We start from the raw sequence: 18108 nt of genomic DNA on the forward strand, positions 1-18108 counted from the left end.
GAAGGTTCTGGAATTCGTGTGCTTTTAGATTTTCCGTAAAATAAAGTGGGAGAAGTAATTAACAGAAAAGTGCCATCTCATCGGGGCCAGGATGTACACAGTTCTTTGGAGAATGAGGATATGACAGCCTGAAATGTTAGGGTTGAAGCACTAATTGTTCTAAAGATATTTGCTCCTCATCTCAGAAAAGACGGCAAACATGCAAAATGGATAAATGTAATCCTTTGTACTTTTACCACCTACATTCTTAAACTACAGTGACTCTGATTTCTCTAGAAAGGTCAGAGGTTTCAGACAGAAAGCTTTGTAATTCTTCAAAGAGAGACATTTTCAATTTTGCTGTATAAAGACTGATTATGCACAGCTTTTTTACTTTATTTACAGTTGAGCCTCAGAGGTTCTGGGGTGGGGGCAATGCTGAATCCGTGAAGACGTGTCATGAGACAGTAGAAGTGGATGGAAACAGATAGATTGGGGAGGAGCACAGATTCCCACTTAGAGATGCACATTTCTGGGCCTTTATTACCAATCGCCTTGTTTAAAAGTGAAGACAGGACAGTGCCTTTTGCTCTGTACGCAGAGCGTTCTGTGATAGACTCTAAATATTTTGGGCATCTCCAGGAATTTACATATCTGGGTGCCTTTTCTTAGGGTTGGCTTTGTTGGTTTTTCTAAATTGTGGATACGGGCTTCTCTGGTTTTATGTGGGTTTCTTTGTTTCTATTTTGTTTTCCTTTTGGACCTCTCCAAGTTTGGGAGAATTGTTCATGTTGGGTGGCGGGGGTGAGCAGAGATGGTAGTTGACTTCTGTTGTGGGTTATTCCCATTATTCGGGGAAACAGAGGCTCAGAGAGTGTTAGTAACTCACTCACGGTTTTGCCAAGAGTAAGTGGTGAAACCAGGATTAAAGCCAGATCCATCAGAACCCAGACTTGTGTGGTTAACCTCTATAATATTTAAATTGGCTTTTTATATATATTATTTTATTAGCTTTTCACATAAACCTTAAATTTAGGTAGGGGAGCTTTTTGTTATAATTACCTTTCTGCAGATGAAGACGCAGAGAGGCTGAGTAACATCTCCATGGTATGATGGTTAGTTACTGTTACGGCTTTTTATCTCCAGGGTGTTCCCCAAGATATCAGGCTCTCTGAGCTCCACCCCTGAATTTATGGATGGGGTAAGAGTTTTCACTGGAAGTATGTAACAGTGCTGAAAGCCATGGTTTTCCCTGAAGCTGAAAAAATAGTGAGCGACTAGAGCTTTTTCTGGTTTGTTAATAGATTTCAGCATTTCAAACCTTGAAGGAAGCGGTCTTCATTTTACAAGGTGAAGACACCAAGTGCATGCATCCCAGGAACTCCGAAGATAGAACATTCTCGTGTGAATTGGAGGACCACTGTAGCCTGTTGTTACCACAGGCTCTTTGGTTGGTGTTGGCATAGAAAATCTACCTCAGTTGCCTTCGTTGACAGATTCTACCACGTCACTGGCAACTTGATTCAGGAAACATATTTTGAGCGCTTGCTACCTGTTAGGCACCGTGCTAGATGCCAAGGATACAAAACTGAAGAAAATACTATGAGACGAGCTGATGCCATCTCGGGTGAAATTGATCCAGAAACTAAGATTTCAAAGCTTTTGATGTTTTTGAAGTAGGATCCTTACAAACTAATAGCCCATAGGAAGCTTTTTTTTTTATTATTAAAAAAAATTTTTTTTAATGTTTATTTATTTTAGAGACAGAGGGAGAGAGAGCACGAGTTGGGGAGAGGCAGAGAGAGAGAGGGAGACACAGAATCTGAAACAGGCTCCAGGCTCTGAGCTGTCAGCACAGAGCCCGACGCAGGGCTCGAACCCACGAACCGCGAGATCATGACCCGAGCTGAAGTCGGACGCTTAACCGACTGAGCCACCCAGGCAACCCTTGTTTAAATTTTTTAATGTTTATTTTCAAGACAGAGAGACACGGAGCATGAGTGGGAGGATGGGCAGAGAGAGTGAGGCACAGAATCCAAAGCAGGCTCCAGGCTCCGAGCCCAGCGCAGGGCTTGAACTCACAAACTGTGAGATCACGACCTGAGCTGAAGTCGGACACTTAACCGACTGAGCCACCCAGGCGCCCCATGGAAGTTTTAAACATTTGCAGAACCAACTGTTGCTGTTGCCTTCTTGCTGTACCATTGGTACATGTTGAGGAATTCTCTCATTTGATGATACTTCTACTACGTTGTTAAATTTTCAGTTTTCTTATGTCAAAACTATCTGTGGAAGTGGAAAGAAAACCCAAGCAGATACAGGACCGGGCACAGGTGTTTTTTATTACTTAATAGTTCACTGTGGCATGTTGGTGCACAAAAAAGTTCTATTTCTTCTTTAGAGGCCATCCTTCTTGTAATGCCGAAGGATAAAACAGAGTTATAGGAAAGCTAAACAGCAGGAGAATGAGGGAGTGACAAACAGAAAGGAAGGGAAGGCCTTGGAGAGCAAGCCATGGTGAATTCATTTGGCAGTTGGTGGTAGTTCCTAAAACACAGCCAAGTCTCAGTATTATAGCCACTTAAATTCTCTGTTTTCCTCTATCTCTGAAGAAAGTTAGCAATCTTGAGACTTTTACACTGAAGTGGATTTTCAGTTGTCCGAGGTCTCAAGCTGCTTTGCCTTTCTTTCTCCTGTGAAAAGAAAACAGATATGGATTGCATTCAGACAGAAAGCACAGAAGAGGTCCTATATGTGCGAGTGTGTGTTAGTGTGTTAATGGGACAGCTGTGAGGGTCTTCTGGGAAAGTGTGTACAGATGGTGATAGGAAGGAGAACTATCGCATGTCTGATAAATGAAACACAAATAACGACCCAAAAATCTGGTGGTCCCAAACAGTGGATATTGGAGTTTTTTGTGTTTTTTTTCCTTTTTTTTTTTTTTTTTTGGTTCTCTGTTCTATCTGCTTATTGTTTAATCTGAGAGTGAAATCTGTTTGCCCAGCCAATAATAAGTGTGCTTTTCTTTATATAGAGTGCAGAACAAATGATTTGTTCTGTAATTATTTTCAAAAGGCAGAAAATCTGTGTGTAACATTGAGAATGGCATGGGATTGTCATAGAAACTCACTCTGAACACTGTAAATAAAAATGGTTGGGGATTAGTCACAGTACCATGTGGGACATCATGAAACTGAAGACAGATTTCTTTGTTTTACAGGCGGTAAGAGAAGTGAGGCAAACTTGATAGAGTTCATGGGATGTTAGCAGTTCATTTCCTCCAGGGAGAACCATGTTGTCTTCAGATTAAATAAGCCACCTGGATACAGACTTTAGAATTTACCTGATGCTTTTAGCAACAGCTGATGTTCCCTTTATTCTAAGAGTGTTTTATCTCCAGATAATGGAAGTTTAACAAGTTTGAAAATCTCTGTTTTTGCTAACTCATCTTCAGAATCTCCCCCTTTCACTTCCCCTATACCTTCTTTCCTTGTAATCTTGAATAGCATTTTTATAGTTCTGGCCTTATTCTGGTTTCTTTCACGTGATATGAGTGAAGCTGAACACATTAACCCTAAGCAGACTTCATTAATGTAGTATATTTTAAATCCTATATATTCAGATTAGAATTGTGACTTTGCAATATAATACCCTTTTCTGTTTTTAAATCTGTTATTTAGGAGGAAGTTGTTTCAGAGTATTCTCATTGTCTGGGTCCAACATCTGGAAAAGGAATTGTTTGTCTTTAAATTTGGACTGAATCCCCAATTGCAGATTCCCACCAGGGTGATGTTTCAATAAACTCTAATGTGTCAGCTTTGGATCCTTGAACTTTTAGAGGTAGGAGCTGACCTCTGAGAGGGGGTTTCAGGATGTAAGGAACTTAGTGTGTGGAATGACTCATGCTTCTGACAAGGCCACTTTCACGATGCTGTGCGTTATCGAATGTTCCTATTTGTAATCAAGAGAGTAGCTGCCATATTTAAATGAGGGTAAGGTGTATTTAGACAAATGTGGGATAATTAAAGTGAGTATATTCCCTTTCTAGATTGAGTTAACAGTGAATACAACTAACCTTGAAATTGGAGAGTGCACATGCGAGGTGATAAATGAGAATTTTGGTGCATGGAGTATACAGGGACAGGCTGCCTTCTTGCCGAAGGCTGTGGTCACACCTTATATCATTGTAAATGTGCATATATATATGTATATATATATATATATGTATATATATATATTTTTTTTTAATATATTTTCTGTTTTTTTAAATTTTATTTTAGAGCACAAGCAGGGGAGAGGGGCAGAGGGAGAGAGAGAGTGTGAATCCCAGGCAGGCTGCATACTTACTACAGAGCCTGATGCAGGACTCAATCCTACAACCTTGGGATCATGACCTGAGCCAAAATCAAGACTCAGACCCTCAACCGACTGAGCCACTCAGGCACCCATATATTGTATATAATATATACAACATATATATATGTGTGTGTGTGTGTGTGTGTGTGTGTGTGTGTGTGTGTGTGTGTGTATATATATATACACACACACACACACATATATATATATATATATATATCTCATTCCTTCTGAGCACATCCTCACTCACCTTAAATTGGTTAACATTGCTTAGGCCACCTTCTGACCCCAGCACTGGCTGAGGGCTCCTTCCCGACATTTCCACGGTGTCCTGTTAGCACTGTGGTAGTGCTCACCGTTAGAACTTCATGCATCGTAATAAAATGATCTGTCTTCCAAATTGGGCTGTGATTTCTTTATGAGCAGAGACTGAGTTGTATTTATTTTTGTGTACCCTCCCCCATACGGGTATGTAGGGCTCACCACCTGGTGTGTGTTCAGTACGTTTGTTGAGCTAGTGACCAAAGTGGAAAATCAGGCTTGAACAAAGCAAAAAGTTGTGAGATGTTTATAATATGGATTGAAAAACGAGGTGACATATAATATAGCTTTTGTTCCCTCAGGAATACTGAATTTATGCTTAATTTTGTTGTTGTTGTTTGGTCAGAATGATTTTCCCTTCTCACTTTATCATGTTAACTGATTTTTGTTTCCTCACCAAAATCCAAAGTTTCATGTTAACCCAAAGGAGGTACTGACATGTGAATAATCATTAATTCTGAAAATAAAGGTTTTGTGATGCTAGACTATTTATAAAAAAACATTCAGGCTGTTTGTTTTCCCATCTAAGATCCTGGTCTTGACTTTTATCTGAACTGTGTACCTAGGAAAGTGATCAAGTTGTAAAGCCACCGCTCCAACTTCTTTGTGAGGGAGTCCCCTTTATCCACCAGCAGGCATTTATCAAGTACCTACTGTGTGCTCAGTGCCCTGCTGGGAGGGAGCGTAAAGGATATCAGCTTCATGCTTGAATTTTTAAAAAGCATGATCTTGATTAAAAATGGAGCACTCCCGGGGCGCCTGGGTGGCTCAGTCGGCTGAGCGTCTGACTTCGGCTCAGGTCACGATCTCACGGTCCGGGAGTTCAAGCCCCGCGTCAGGCTCTGGGCTGATGGCTCAGAGCCTGGAGCCTGCTTCCGATTCTGTGTCTCCCTCTCTCTCTGCCCCTCCCCCGTTCATGCTCTGTCTCTCTCTGTCTCAAAAATAAATAAACGTTAAAAAAAAAAAATTAAAAAAAAATGGAGCACTCTGCTCAGGATGGCACCCATTTTTGTTTGTTTTTGGAACCCCGCACTGTCTTGCTCTGCAGGGAAAGTGTGTGTGGATCATACCCTTACCTCAAGTGAGAATTTCCAGGCTTGTCTGTTCTTAACGAAGCAGGGTAACTTTTGGCATGGTTCGAGAGGCCAGAGGCAGTAGTAGTAGAAGAGTTAAAGATCAGAATGAAGGCGTTGGGCCCCGTTGTATGTGGTGACTCCTCTAAGTTCCCCCTGCTAGCCAGTGCTGTGCCCTCATTAAAACTGTTAGACCAATTTCATTAGCTCCAAAATGCACCAGCATATGTAAATTTTCTTTGTTTAATTGGAGACCTATTGATTGTAGGGTAACATAAGCCTCTCTAAGGGAAACAGAACCCAACTGAAGATAAGAGTTTCTTCCCCCCCAACACATACAGCATTCATGATTTTATTTCTCTAGGCATGTTCATTATCAACACCGTTCCACTGCAGATTTTCCCGTAAAGTGTTTCCTTCTGGCCCCGTCTTCATATCTAAAACCTCCTACTGGTTTCAGCAAAGGATAATGGAAGCATTTTGACAGAATATACATTACTGTCTTCCATTTTTTTTCCTCTGAAACCTTAAAAATAATGAGAAACAAGAACTTTTAAAATCATATGAAAATCAATTTTCTTGAAAACTGAAAATGAAGCACATTCTTTTGTGCTTTCATAGACTATTAAAGGGGACCAAAATCTGGACATCTTCTTTAGGTGAACAGTCACTAAAAATATTCTAGTGGGGAATGAAAACTAGAATGTAATTTTTTTTTTTTTTTCAGTTACATCCTAATTGGACCTCAGAGCTGCAGAGAGGATAGTGTGCCCGCCTGTACTTTGCAAAGTGGTAGAAAGTGTGGGATTTGACCAGTGTACTTCGTAGGATTGGAACATTTTATAACTGTTAGGCTAATGAAAAAACTTGCATTTTAATATGTGTCTCCTTGCAATTCCATTCTTGTTTCTGAAGTATAAGATTCAGGTCAAGGTCAATGCATAGCTATGTAATAAGAATCTTGAGAAGGAAAAATATCTGTTGTGATACTGTAGATTGTCATACAATAATTCAGAAATTATCTTTGAATGACAAAAGCACTAGCCCCAGACTGTATTGAAGAAGTAAATATCTATTTTTCCTTTCTTAAAATTGTAGGAAAAATTATGTTTAAGAACTTGAATTAGAAAGCATTCTAATTTCTCTCTCTCTTAGAGGATTATTGATTTCTAAAGGAGATGTTTAATTAGTGAAATTATAGCATCTGGAAAAAAATTGGTTATTTTCCAGTTTTATTCTGTAGTTGAAGCTATCACGATGAATTCGTGGCCTTTCTTGTATTCATCTTCTCTTGTTTGGTGTTGCTAGCTGAGCACCTCTCAGGGTGAGGAGTGTGTACTTAGATGGCATATAGTGGAGGGATCTTGACTAGTAGACAGTAACTTTATATCAGCGGCTATAATGCTTATCAGTGAAATTCTAACTTATTTAATTATTACTTAATTCTCTGATTATATTTTTGCATCTGGTGATCACCTTTATTCTGGCAAAGTATGGATGGAAAGACATTGCTATTTCATTTTCTTATTTCAGCATACCTGGGAAGGCATTTTGAAGTAGAATGTCTTTTTAAAGAACAGCGTAATCTGTGTACCTGTAAAACACATGTGCTGGAATTCTGACCAGGCTCCTAGTGAAACAGGGACGGCCTCCTTTCAGTTAAATTCATCCTTGTGGACTGCATGCCACTCCTGTTCAGTCAGGTTTTCAAAAATTTTCTCTTGGAGACAATTCATAGAAACTCAGTTCTTTAACTGAGTTATTTATAATAAGACATTCTCATTGGAAGGCAGCTTTGTATTCCTCTATCATCCCCTCTCTGCCAAACCACAACAATACCACCTTGTTGATTTCTTCACACACACAGAGAGATGTGTGTGTGTGTGTGATATATGACATACAGTATATGATGTGTGTGTGTGTGTGTGTGTGTGTGTGTGTATTACTGCCCAACCATCTACAATAAACGTGGATCGTCCTTTCTTAGTCCCTTCCCAAGAATAGAAGTTCTTTGAAACCAAGTATAATCAGGACATAAAATGCAATGTTAAAAGGCTGACTGATGCATTTTAAGTCAAGCAGAAATGTGGATTATCTGCTGTTTGAATTTGTCAATACTGGAGTTTCTTCCTTTATCACAGCATCCTCCCTGTTGGCATGGGGAGCTGAGATTGGATTCAAAATACAAATTATTTATATCATTCAAGTAAAAAAGAATGAAGATTCCCACCCCTCAATTTGATTATTCATACATTTTCTTAGAGAAAAAAGGGACAGTGTTATTAAAATAAGTCAACATACGTATTCAGTTGTATTTCTTTTAAAACTTTTTAGGACTGTTGCTGAAAGACTAAGATATTGTGAAAAATCCTTTATTTTAATAAACATTACTGGTTTGATTTCATTATTTTCACTTTGTTTTTCAACGTAAGAATATATGTAAGATATTATAACGAAGACCTGTGAATCTACAACTGCACTCAAGAAGGAGAATATTACCAATACCTTGCATTTACTTCTATGTTCCCTGAAAATATCATCCATTATCCTGAGTATTGTGTTTACTGTTCCCCTCCTATGAAAAAAAAATGTTTTCACCACATATATGTGTATCAAATATCTTGTTAAGTCTTATTAAGTTTTATAAAAATTAGGTATACATACATGTATGCATATATATACACATACATATGTACATGATCCTGGAAATTGCATTTTCATGCAACATTATGTTTCTAATGTTGCTAAGTGTACTGTAATTTATTCTTCTTTCTTGTGTAATATGCCATTTAGTGGTGGATTGATGGGATATTTCTAGTTTCTTGCAACTAACAAGTGTTATGTATGGTAGGTAACATGTTTAGCGGAGCATATGTATAAGGTTTTCTTTAGGGTATGTACCTAATAGTGGAATTGTTGAATCACAGAGTGTGTAAGTGTTACATTTCAAAAGAAGATACTGTTATTTTATTAACTATTTGTATCTGTTTACACTCTCACTAGCGGTAGCACTGTACAAAAGATTCTGTTTTCTCCAACACTCACCAATGCCAGATTTTTTACTTTTTGCCAGTCTGGTAACTATAAAAGGATATTCTATTGCAGCCTTAATTTGCATTTCTAATTTTATTAATAATGAGATGAAACATCTTTTTGTATATCTGTAAGCCACTATTTTTTCTGTGAAATCAATGCTCATGTCTTTTACTCATTTTTTTTCCTATTTTGTTGCTTGTCTTTTTCTTGTTGGTTTGTTAGGAATTCTATATATAGCCTGGATTCTACTTTTTTTGTGTTATGTGTTTGCAAATATCTTTTCATAACTTGTGGCTTATTTTTTCATTTTCTTTAAGATATCTTCGATGTACACAAATTCTTGATTTTAATATAGTAAAAGTTTATTAATCTTCTGTTTTACAGTTGGTGCTTTGTGTCCTGTTTAAAATACCGTTCTTTACTCTGAGTTTGGGAATAGATGGTATTTTTTATACATCCTTAAATGTTCATCTGACATTTACATCTGTATTCCGTTTGGAATTTATTTTTGTGTGTCATGTGAGGTAGGGATCCAGTTTCATTTGTTTTTCTATGTGAATAACAGTTTCCACTTTATCACTTATTGAATAGTTTCTCTATTCCCCAAATGATCTTCAATGGCACCTCTGTCATTTGTTAAGTTTTCATATTTCTGTGGTTCTGTTTTTGGGTTCTCTGTTCTAGTGATTAATTTGTCTATCCTGTACCAACAACATGCTGGTTCAGTTGCTAAGCCCTTATAATTAGCTTTGATATAAAATTTTTTTAACCTTTATTCATTTTTGAGAGATTAGAGCGCAAGCAAGGGAGGAGCAGAGAGAGAGGGAGACACAGAATCCGAAGCAGGCTCCAGGCTCTGAGCTGTCAGCACAGAGCCCAGCCCAATGTGGGGCTTGAACCCATGAACCTTGAGATCATGACCTGAGCCAAAGAAGTCGGACACTGAACCAACTGAGCCACCCGGGTGCCCCCCCTTTTTTTTTTTTTTAACTTTCTTTTTATCTTTTGGCCACCTTCAACCATTTCCCCCATCTCCCAGCCCCCATCTCTGACAGTCATCAATCTGTTCTCTATACCTGTGAGCTTGGTTTATTTTATTTCTTTTAGATTGCATATATAAAATGTCACATGGTATTTGTCTTTCTCTGTCTGACTTACCTTATATAGAATAATGCCCTCAAGGTCCCTTCATATTGTCATAAATGACAAGATTTCTTTTTATGACTAAATAATACTACATTTGTTTATTCACCTGTGGATGGGCATTTAGGTTGTTTCTGTATCTTGCCAATGGTACGTAATGTTGCAGTGAACACGGAAGTGTGTATATCTTTTTGAATTAGTGTTTTCATTTTCTTGGGATAAATACCCCGAAGTGTAATCGCCGGATCATATGGTAGCTCTATTTTTAGGTTTTTGAGAAGCCTCCATATTGTTTTTATGGTGGCTGCACCAGTTTACGTTCCCACAGCAATGTACAAGAGTTCCCTTTTTATCTACATTCTCACCAGCACTTGTTATTTCTTCCCTTTTTAATAATAGCAATTCTAATACATGTGAGGTAATAGAATCATTTTGTCAAGTTTCATGAAAAATCCTGCGTGGATTTTGCTTAGAAATGTATTGAATCTACCCTTGAATTGAAAGGAAATTGACATCTTATTATTATCAAATCTTACTACGTCTATGAACATGGTATGCCTCTCCATTTATTTAGATTTTATCTTTCGAAAAGTTGAATAATTTTTCACCCAGGTCTTCAACATCTTTTTGGAAACTGCTTTTATAAATCGTGTTTTTAAAAGTATATTTTTAACTGTGTGTTTCTGGTATAGAAATACAGTCAATTCTTGTATAATGATCTTATTATATCCAGCTATTGTTACATATTTTCAGCCAGTGGTTTGTAAATTTTTTTTTTTTTGATTACTGTGCAGCTAATCATATCAAATGCAAGCAGTAGCATTTTCATTTCTGCTCTTCCAATCTTACGCTTTTATTTCCTTGCGCTTCTCACTTCATTGGCTAGTACCTTCAATTCAGTATTGAATTAACCTGTGAAGGTAGGCATCCTTGACTTTTTCCCCTTGGTTTCCTATTTATTTTTTATTCGTGAACAAGACTGAATTAATGCCTTACTGTTTAACACTACATTTGCTGATCACATTTTCATCAGAGAAAACGTAAGACCTTACCTTGTTTTGTTAACTTTTCTCCAATTTTTATGACTATGTTTTCTCCGTGTTACCAATAACCAAAGCCTCAAACTCTCCTGGAAAATTACCTTATGCCAAGTGATATACTATAAATTATTGAGTGAGTGGTGCTTTTAAAAATGTAGTCACCTAAAATTTCAAACTAAGAGGATCATTTGTATGTACTAAGCATTTTGGATACTTCAGTGGAGACAAGTACCATAGTTTGTATTGACTTGAGATTCCTTGATAAGGTGGTGTGTACATCAGCCTCTTAAATTTTGATTTGAACTGTGGAATCAATCCTTCAGTAGCATTTTTCACAATTTAAAATGCCTGGTTTGAATGGCTCACTTTTTTTCCCTTTGCTCATGCAATTTTTGTTAAGACTTGAACAGATTCCTCCTAATCCTGTGAGCAGCCTGCAGGAAGACAACTATTAAAAGTAGAAAGCTATTAAGCAGTCAGGGGTTTATTATGCTTTAGTGTTTTGTTTAAGTCTGTTCTTAATTGGTTGATTAATGTACGTGAAGTCCTTTCCCCCCCTCCATCTCTACAGATGGCAAATGGTAGGTCCCAACTGTCATTGTTCGAAAAAAAGGTTATGGTTCAAAGTCAAAGATTCCGCGATACCACAATAATCAATCATAGGAACTTGTCTCAGAGTGCCCAGCCAGGCAAAAGTTAGGGAGAGTAGTATTTACTTGGAATCCCTTAGGAGCATCTTTTTTTTTTTTTTTCTTTTCGTGTGTTCTTGATTTTATTTAGAAAAGATTATTTAATTAATAGAAATGCCTCTGTGAATTTAGTGTCAGGCATTTAGATAAGTATGAAGAAGATTGGTAAATAAGTTTTCTGTTTATTGATTATCAAATATTGCTGGAATTTAGGCATACAGTTTTAAAATGGGTGTAACAGAGAAAGTAACATTCTTACTATATTGAGATTAACAGAACACTTTTAAAGGAACACCTTTTTACCATTTTCATGTGAAGATGATTTATAATGGTTAACTTCCTTTTTTTAGGAGGAAGAATAGAATTATGTTCTGGTATTGATCCATAAAGAGGATTTGCATTTTATTCATACTATAAAAGTACCTTTAATGGATACATTGTGGTAATTGAATCTATACTGTGTATCACTATCAAAGTATCTTTTTAATTATTTTATGTTGCATAATTCAGTAACTAAATTTAAGTCATGGGGAAGGAGATGACTGTATTATATCTTCTAAGTATAATGTATAGCCTTTAATATTCTTAAAGTGGACATCAGTTAAGGACATTTTTAGTTGAATGCCAGAGAGAGAGAGAGAGAGAAAGAGAGAGAGAAAGAGAGAGAGGAGATTCCATTACATTCCGCACAGTATGAAACTAAGTCAAAGGAGTTTTGTTAATTAAATTCAATTGCCATCCATTAGACCGGTGGAATGAGTTGACTCTGCCAGGACGCTGACACAGCACAAGTATGCAATTTGGCTAAATGGCCATTTCTAAGCCATAGCACACATTTCTCTACTTGCTCACTTTTTTTTTTTTTTTTTAAGTGAGAGGTTTTACTCTTGAAAAGTCAGAGAGTAACCAGTGCTCGCTGAAGGGTAAAGGTATCATTTTTATGCAGTTTATTGAGAAACAATTAGCTTTTTGTCTTGGACATGTGTAGTTCACATGGAGAGTTTGGGAGAAAATGATTCTTTAAAAAAGTATGCCATACCTGTAGGCAAGCATATTTTCAAACTGTACACACACGTGTCATGGAGACACACATGTGTTTTAAAATTTAGTTGTTTTTTAATCGAAAGCTTTTTAAAAGTCATAATTATTCCTTGAATTTTTAAAAGCATCCTTGAAGTCGAGCTACAATCTGAATATATATTTGGGGGAAGTTATAATAATTGTGGGAATTATAAAAATGAAATTTAGGTGGTGGGTATGTACATCTACATTTTGGCATAAATCACTGCTTTTAGAGGCTTTATATGTCAGACTGATAAGTTTCTTACCATGGTGAAATGACAGGAATACCACTCAGGCATTGGCTGACACATAATTTTGACAGCCAGCAAGATTGCAGTGTTGCTGAGTGCACAGATTTCCACTTCCTGCCAAGATTAAAATTGGCAAAAACCAAAAAGGATATTAGGGATTGTCACTTTAAGAAGAAATAACATGTTAATGCTCTGCATTTGCTCAAGAAATACAAGGTTGATCTCTTGAGCTGTAGTCTGTTGAAATCTACAAGTTTGCAATCAATAGAAGAGTTTTATTCATGTGCACATCAAAAATTAAATAAAGTAAATCGAGGTTCCCTGACATTTGTGATAATAAGGCTCATTATAGTTCCACTTAATAGGACATTATTATTTCTGTATAAAGAGAATTCCTCACCCAAGCTATAAAATAGGTTGCCCAACAGCTCCCAAAGAACAAAGGCCTACTTTAAGTTTATGAATCGGAAGACAGAAGGCCTTACTTCCTGAATTTTCTTATTTTTTCCTGTGTGAGCAGATGGTTTTTCTTTTTATACGTTGCCAGAACTTTCCTATAACAATAACTGTCGTTTATTGAGAAACTACTATGTTCTGGGTTCTGTACCCGGGCACTCAAACCTCAGACTTTTTTTTTTTTTTCTTATTTAGTTTTTGTTTAAATCTAGACAGAAAAATGAGGAAAAATCTAGACAGAAAAATGTTGTGAAAGAGTCAGGCTCTGAATTATGCTTCTACTTTGCTATTTACAGTAAGTACTTTTGAAACAGCTGTAGACGTTCAAATGAAAGTAGCAATGTGGAGTGGGAAATGTGGGGGCATTCATTTGTGAAGACTTTGCATTTCTCCAGCTTTAGAGCCAACAGAAAAGGAGATTGTTGTGCATTCTATTAAATACTGCCAGTATGATTAATTTAAAGGGTTACATTTTATTGAACCCTGGTGTAGATGTTCTTTGTCAACCCACATTCACAGCTAGTTAGAGTGTGTGTAGCATTTATCAAAACTTTCTGGAGCCCCTCTCACCTCATTAGCATCTGAATCTCTATTCAGCAGTTAATGTCCGTTACTGCTAGAGTGCTCAATTCTTGTTTTCAATAAGCCAGTTGTAAAATGTCAGACTGTCACTTACAATATAAAAAACCAAAAATGATGGTATTTGTAAAAATGTTATCACCTCATAAAAACAAATTGTAAAGACATGAAAGTGATCTTGCTATACTGGGCTTTCAGAAGGGGGTTAGTACAGCTCCTTTAAATACCAGTTGTGTAGATTCCCACACTTTTCTACCAATGGAGAGGTTTACACAAGCATAATTTAAGTTACAATCACACTAATTAACATCTCATTTGCATAAATTGTTGAAGTCAAAACAACAAAGAATTGTCTAAGAAGCCTAATCCTATTTGTCCAAAATAGAAAGATTTAAAAAAAAAAAAAAAAAACCCATGCTCTAAAAATTGGCAGCTTGAGTATGTCTTTAGTATGTTGAGCCGTGCCATTTAAAAAAATAAATGCTTTCTATTTGCTTAAGATTATATTTCTCTGTCCTTTTTAGAATCTTCCATATTTAATACACTTTTAAAATGAAAAAGCTACACTTTGCTTTCTAAATCACTAATAAGTAGAGATTAAAATCAAGGTACAGTACCATTTACCTGTGGTAGAGAGTAACGTGACTCATTAGATGCATGGTGAAGCATATGTGTGCGTACGCATGTGTGTGTGTGTGTGTGTGTGTGTGCGCGCGCGTGCGCCGTGTGTAGGAATTGGTAAAGTGTTCCTGTCTGAATCCATGTTCAGTTAAAATTTTTTAGTGTAGGCTGGTCTCGTTCAGAGCGTCCAGCTGTTTTCAACGTCTTGTATTTTCCTTTTTGTTGTTGTGAGTGAGGACACGTTAAAGGTAGTTTTTACCCATGTCTTCTACATGTGTGATAGCTCACATCTCAGGTCAGAAAACTTTCTTTTTAGTGGCCACCCAAATGCAGTTAGCCGCCTCGAGGGTGACTTAGTACAGTACACCGTCTTCTTCTTCTCTAAGACCCATTTAAAATTAGGGACATGTTTGCATACAGTGGACTAATGAAGTTTTCATACTGCCCCACCAGACTCTGCTCTCCTTTGTAGGTCTGACATTTACTCATTTCATATGCAGTTATTGTTACTAGTGAGTTTGCTTTAACGACATTGTGCATCTATGGAAATAAAATGTCACCAGCAGAGTTTAGGATTTTTTATTGTTAATTTTTGTAGTCATTTGGGGTTGAGGAATTTAAATTATCCTGCTTGGTTAGTATTTCCAATGTCGTATTAGCCCTGAAATTGTGACAAGGTTAGGAATATGATTAGAATGAAAGTTTTACTTGAAGATTGTCAGTCTGGAAAGCATTTTATTTGTTCGTGATATAGAGCGTATCTTAATTTAATTGTGATAGTCTTTAAATCTGTTCTTTAATTTGATCTTACAATGTAAAGTTTACAAATTACTGTCTTAGAAATAGTTAATTTACAAATATGTATTGTCAACTGCACATGAGCCATTATGCTAGGTTTGGTGAAGGATGTAATCTTACACAGTGTCGCCTTGCTTGTATGAAGCATACATTTTTCTTGGGCATATAAAAATAAGTACGGGTGAGAACACGTTTTGTGGAAATTCAGGAGAGAATTTGTGAAGTATTGGGACAGTCTAGAAAGCTTTTGGATAAAATGAAATTTGAGTTACGGATTGAAGGATTGTTTGGATTTTTAGTGGGTGAGGAGGGGTGCTGCTAGAGACTAGTAGAAGACCTGGAGAGCAGGGCCGAGGCATGAGGGAAGCTGTGGAAGCAGGAATATGCAGTTTTGCCCCAGGTGGGGTCAGCTGAGACATTCGGTTAGGAGACGGGTTCCTGTAGGGCAGGACATAGAGTGCCAGTTGAAAGATTTAGACAATAGAAAGTCAGGTAGGGTTTTTGAACAGGAGCATAACGTGTTTCAGGAAGTATTTTGGCAAGAGTAGTCGTGAGGCTGAAATGCAGGGAGCCTTGTAAAAGACGACAGAGTAGAGTTAGGGGCAGTGAGTGGTAGATCTTGTAGGTGTGTTGGCACAAGATTAAAAATAATAGTGATTTTCATTTCCTATGCCCTGAGCAATGTAATAAGCTAAATACATGAAATGAAAGTGTGCTTTTGAAAAATAGTTAGTGATTTCTGATTCTAAGTGGTGTTTAAAACCTTTTAAAAGATATATTTCCATAAAATAAATTTTATTTCTTTTAATTTTTAATAGTGATTAATTCTGTGATTTAGAAAGGTGTGTGTACAAAAAAAGAGAACATTATTTCCTTTCACCTTTCAGAGGAAATTGATTTCCAGATTATTTTCCCATGTATTTTTTTAAAAGTTGACTTTTAAAAGAACACATTTGTGTTTCTTTTGAGTATGGCCAGTTTACTTCATTGCCAATATTTGATCTTTATTGGAAGGTGAGGGCATGTCAGAGTTACTCAGGAGAACGTTCTGGACCTTTCTTCTTATCTTTGAAAGGCTTATATTTGATAAGGTTGGACATGGTGTGTACATGGTGACTTTTATCATTCTTCTTGTCACTTTTCTATGTTTACTTTATTCATAGTATGTAATCTGAGAGTCCCTTCAGGAGACTAGGAAAGATCTGGCCACAGACACCACATTTTGGGTATTTTAACATATTCAGGAGAAAATTGGGTGTTGTATTCAGACAGGAAGGTAGATTGGCATAGATAGAAGTGCTTATTTTCAATATTCAAGGAATACATACTAATCCTCTACTGGAAATATGGTAACATGTCATGTTGATGGAGAAACATAAAATCAAGAAGCTGTCCTTCCCTTCCAGATGCTCATCGGTTGGTAGGAGAAGAGGCAAAACATGTGAAGTGGTATGCTTTTTTCTTTTTTTTTAAATTTTTAAATGTTTGTTTATTTTTGAGAGACAGAGAGAGACAGAGTGTGAGTGGGGGAGGGACAGAGAGAGAGAGAGAAAGACTCAGAATCTGAAGAGGCTCCAGGCTCTGAGCCGTCGTCAGCACAGAGCCCGACGCGGGGCTCAAACCACAAACTGCGAGATCATGACCTGAGCTGAAGTCGGACGCTTAACTGACTGAGCCACCCAGGTGCTGCTGGTATGTTTTATAGTAGAATTCAAGGGACCCACATGACTCAAGAGAGGACAGTATTGATTCTGAGTTGTGGAGAAAGAGAAATACTTCTGTGAAGGAGATGACATCAAAGCAGGGTCTTGGAGGTTGGCAGGAAAATGCAGGGACCGAGCACGCAGATGGGGGTTTATGGCATGTGTTCTGGAAATGGCACATGGCTCAGATGAAGCACAGAGCATGCAGTGTATATGATGTCTTCACGTCTGCCCTTATTTGTTCAGCAAACACCCGTCGCTTACCTTGTGCCAACCATTGAGCTAGGCTACCTGTAAGGAACCCACCAGCTTCTTCATGGACAGAGTTGAAAGGGTTTGTCCAGTTGCCTTTGCCCCTGAGAGAGAGAAGGTCCACATTTGGTACCTTTGGCATAGTATCCCTTGGCATATTTAAAGTTTGGTTCAAGAGCATATTGAAAATTTCACATTCCTGGGGCACCTGGGTGGCTCACGTGGATAAGCATCCGACTTCGGCTCAGGTTATGATCTCACGCTCTGTGAGTTCGAACCCCGCGTCGGGCTCTGTGCTGACAGCTCAGAGCCTGGAGCCTGCTTTGGATTCTGGATCTCCCTCTCTCTCTGCCCCTCCCCTGCTCACACTCTGTTTCTCTCTCTCTCTCTCAAAGATAAATAAACGTTAAAAAATAAATAAATGTTCACATTCCCTTCACTAAAGCATGAAACTTTCAAACCTATAAAAAGATGGTGAAGATCATTGTTCTCCCTGCTCCTTTCCTTTCTTCACTTGCAGCTGGATTGTTCCTCCTTCCCTCCAAGGGTGATCTGTGGAGTATCTGCTGTATCTTTAGTCCTTCCTTTAGTGTGAGGAATCCCCTTCTTTTTCCCCCAAGAGAGTTTGGGTCTGATGCTGATTTTTTCTCATTCTGGGACTGCCCAGTTATAACAGAGTTCAGTGGTATAAATGTGAGGCCCAAATTAGAGATCCCAGAATAAAGTCAGAGAAGAATTCTTCAGTTATC

At 37.6% G+C, this 18108-nt stretch overlaps 1 protein-coding gene across 5 annotated transcripts in view; it reads left to right on the forward strand.

Annotated features, from left to right (window-relative positions):
* NFIA (nuclear factor I A) overlaps window positions 1–18108 on the forward strand; it is a 377477-nt gene that overhangs the window by 20777 nt on the left and 338592 nt on the right. The window contains exon 3 of one of the 5 annotated variants that reach the window (XM_030324301.1): window positions 6651–6804. The exons of the other annotated variants lie outside the window; for them this stretch is intronic. Within the exon in view, the coding sequence (XP_030180161.1) occupies window positions 6651–6682 (32 nt within the window). The 3' untranslated portion in view covers window positions 6683–6804. Of the gene's footprint in view, window positions 1–6650; window positions 6805–18108 lie in introns of those variants that run through there. 5 annotated transcript variants of the gene reach the window in all.

Source organism: Lynx canadensis, chromosome C1, assembly GCF_007474595.2.
Source record: "Lynx canadensis isolate LIC74 chromosome C1, mLynCan4.pri.v2, whole genome shotgun sequence".
In the NCBI taxonomy this organism is placed as follows: Eukaryota; Metazoa; Chordata; class Mammalia; order Carnivora; family Felidae; genus Lynx; species Lynx canadensis.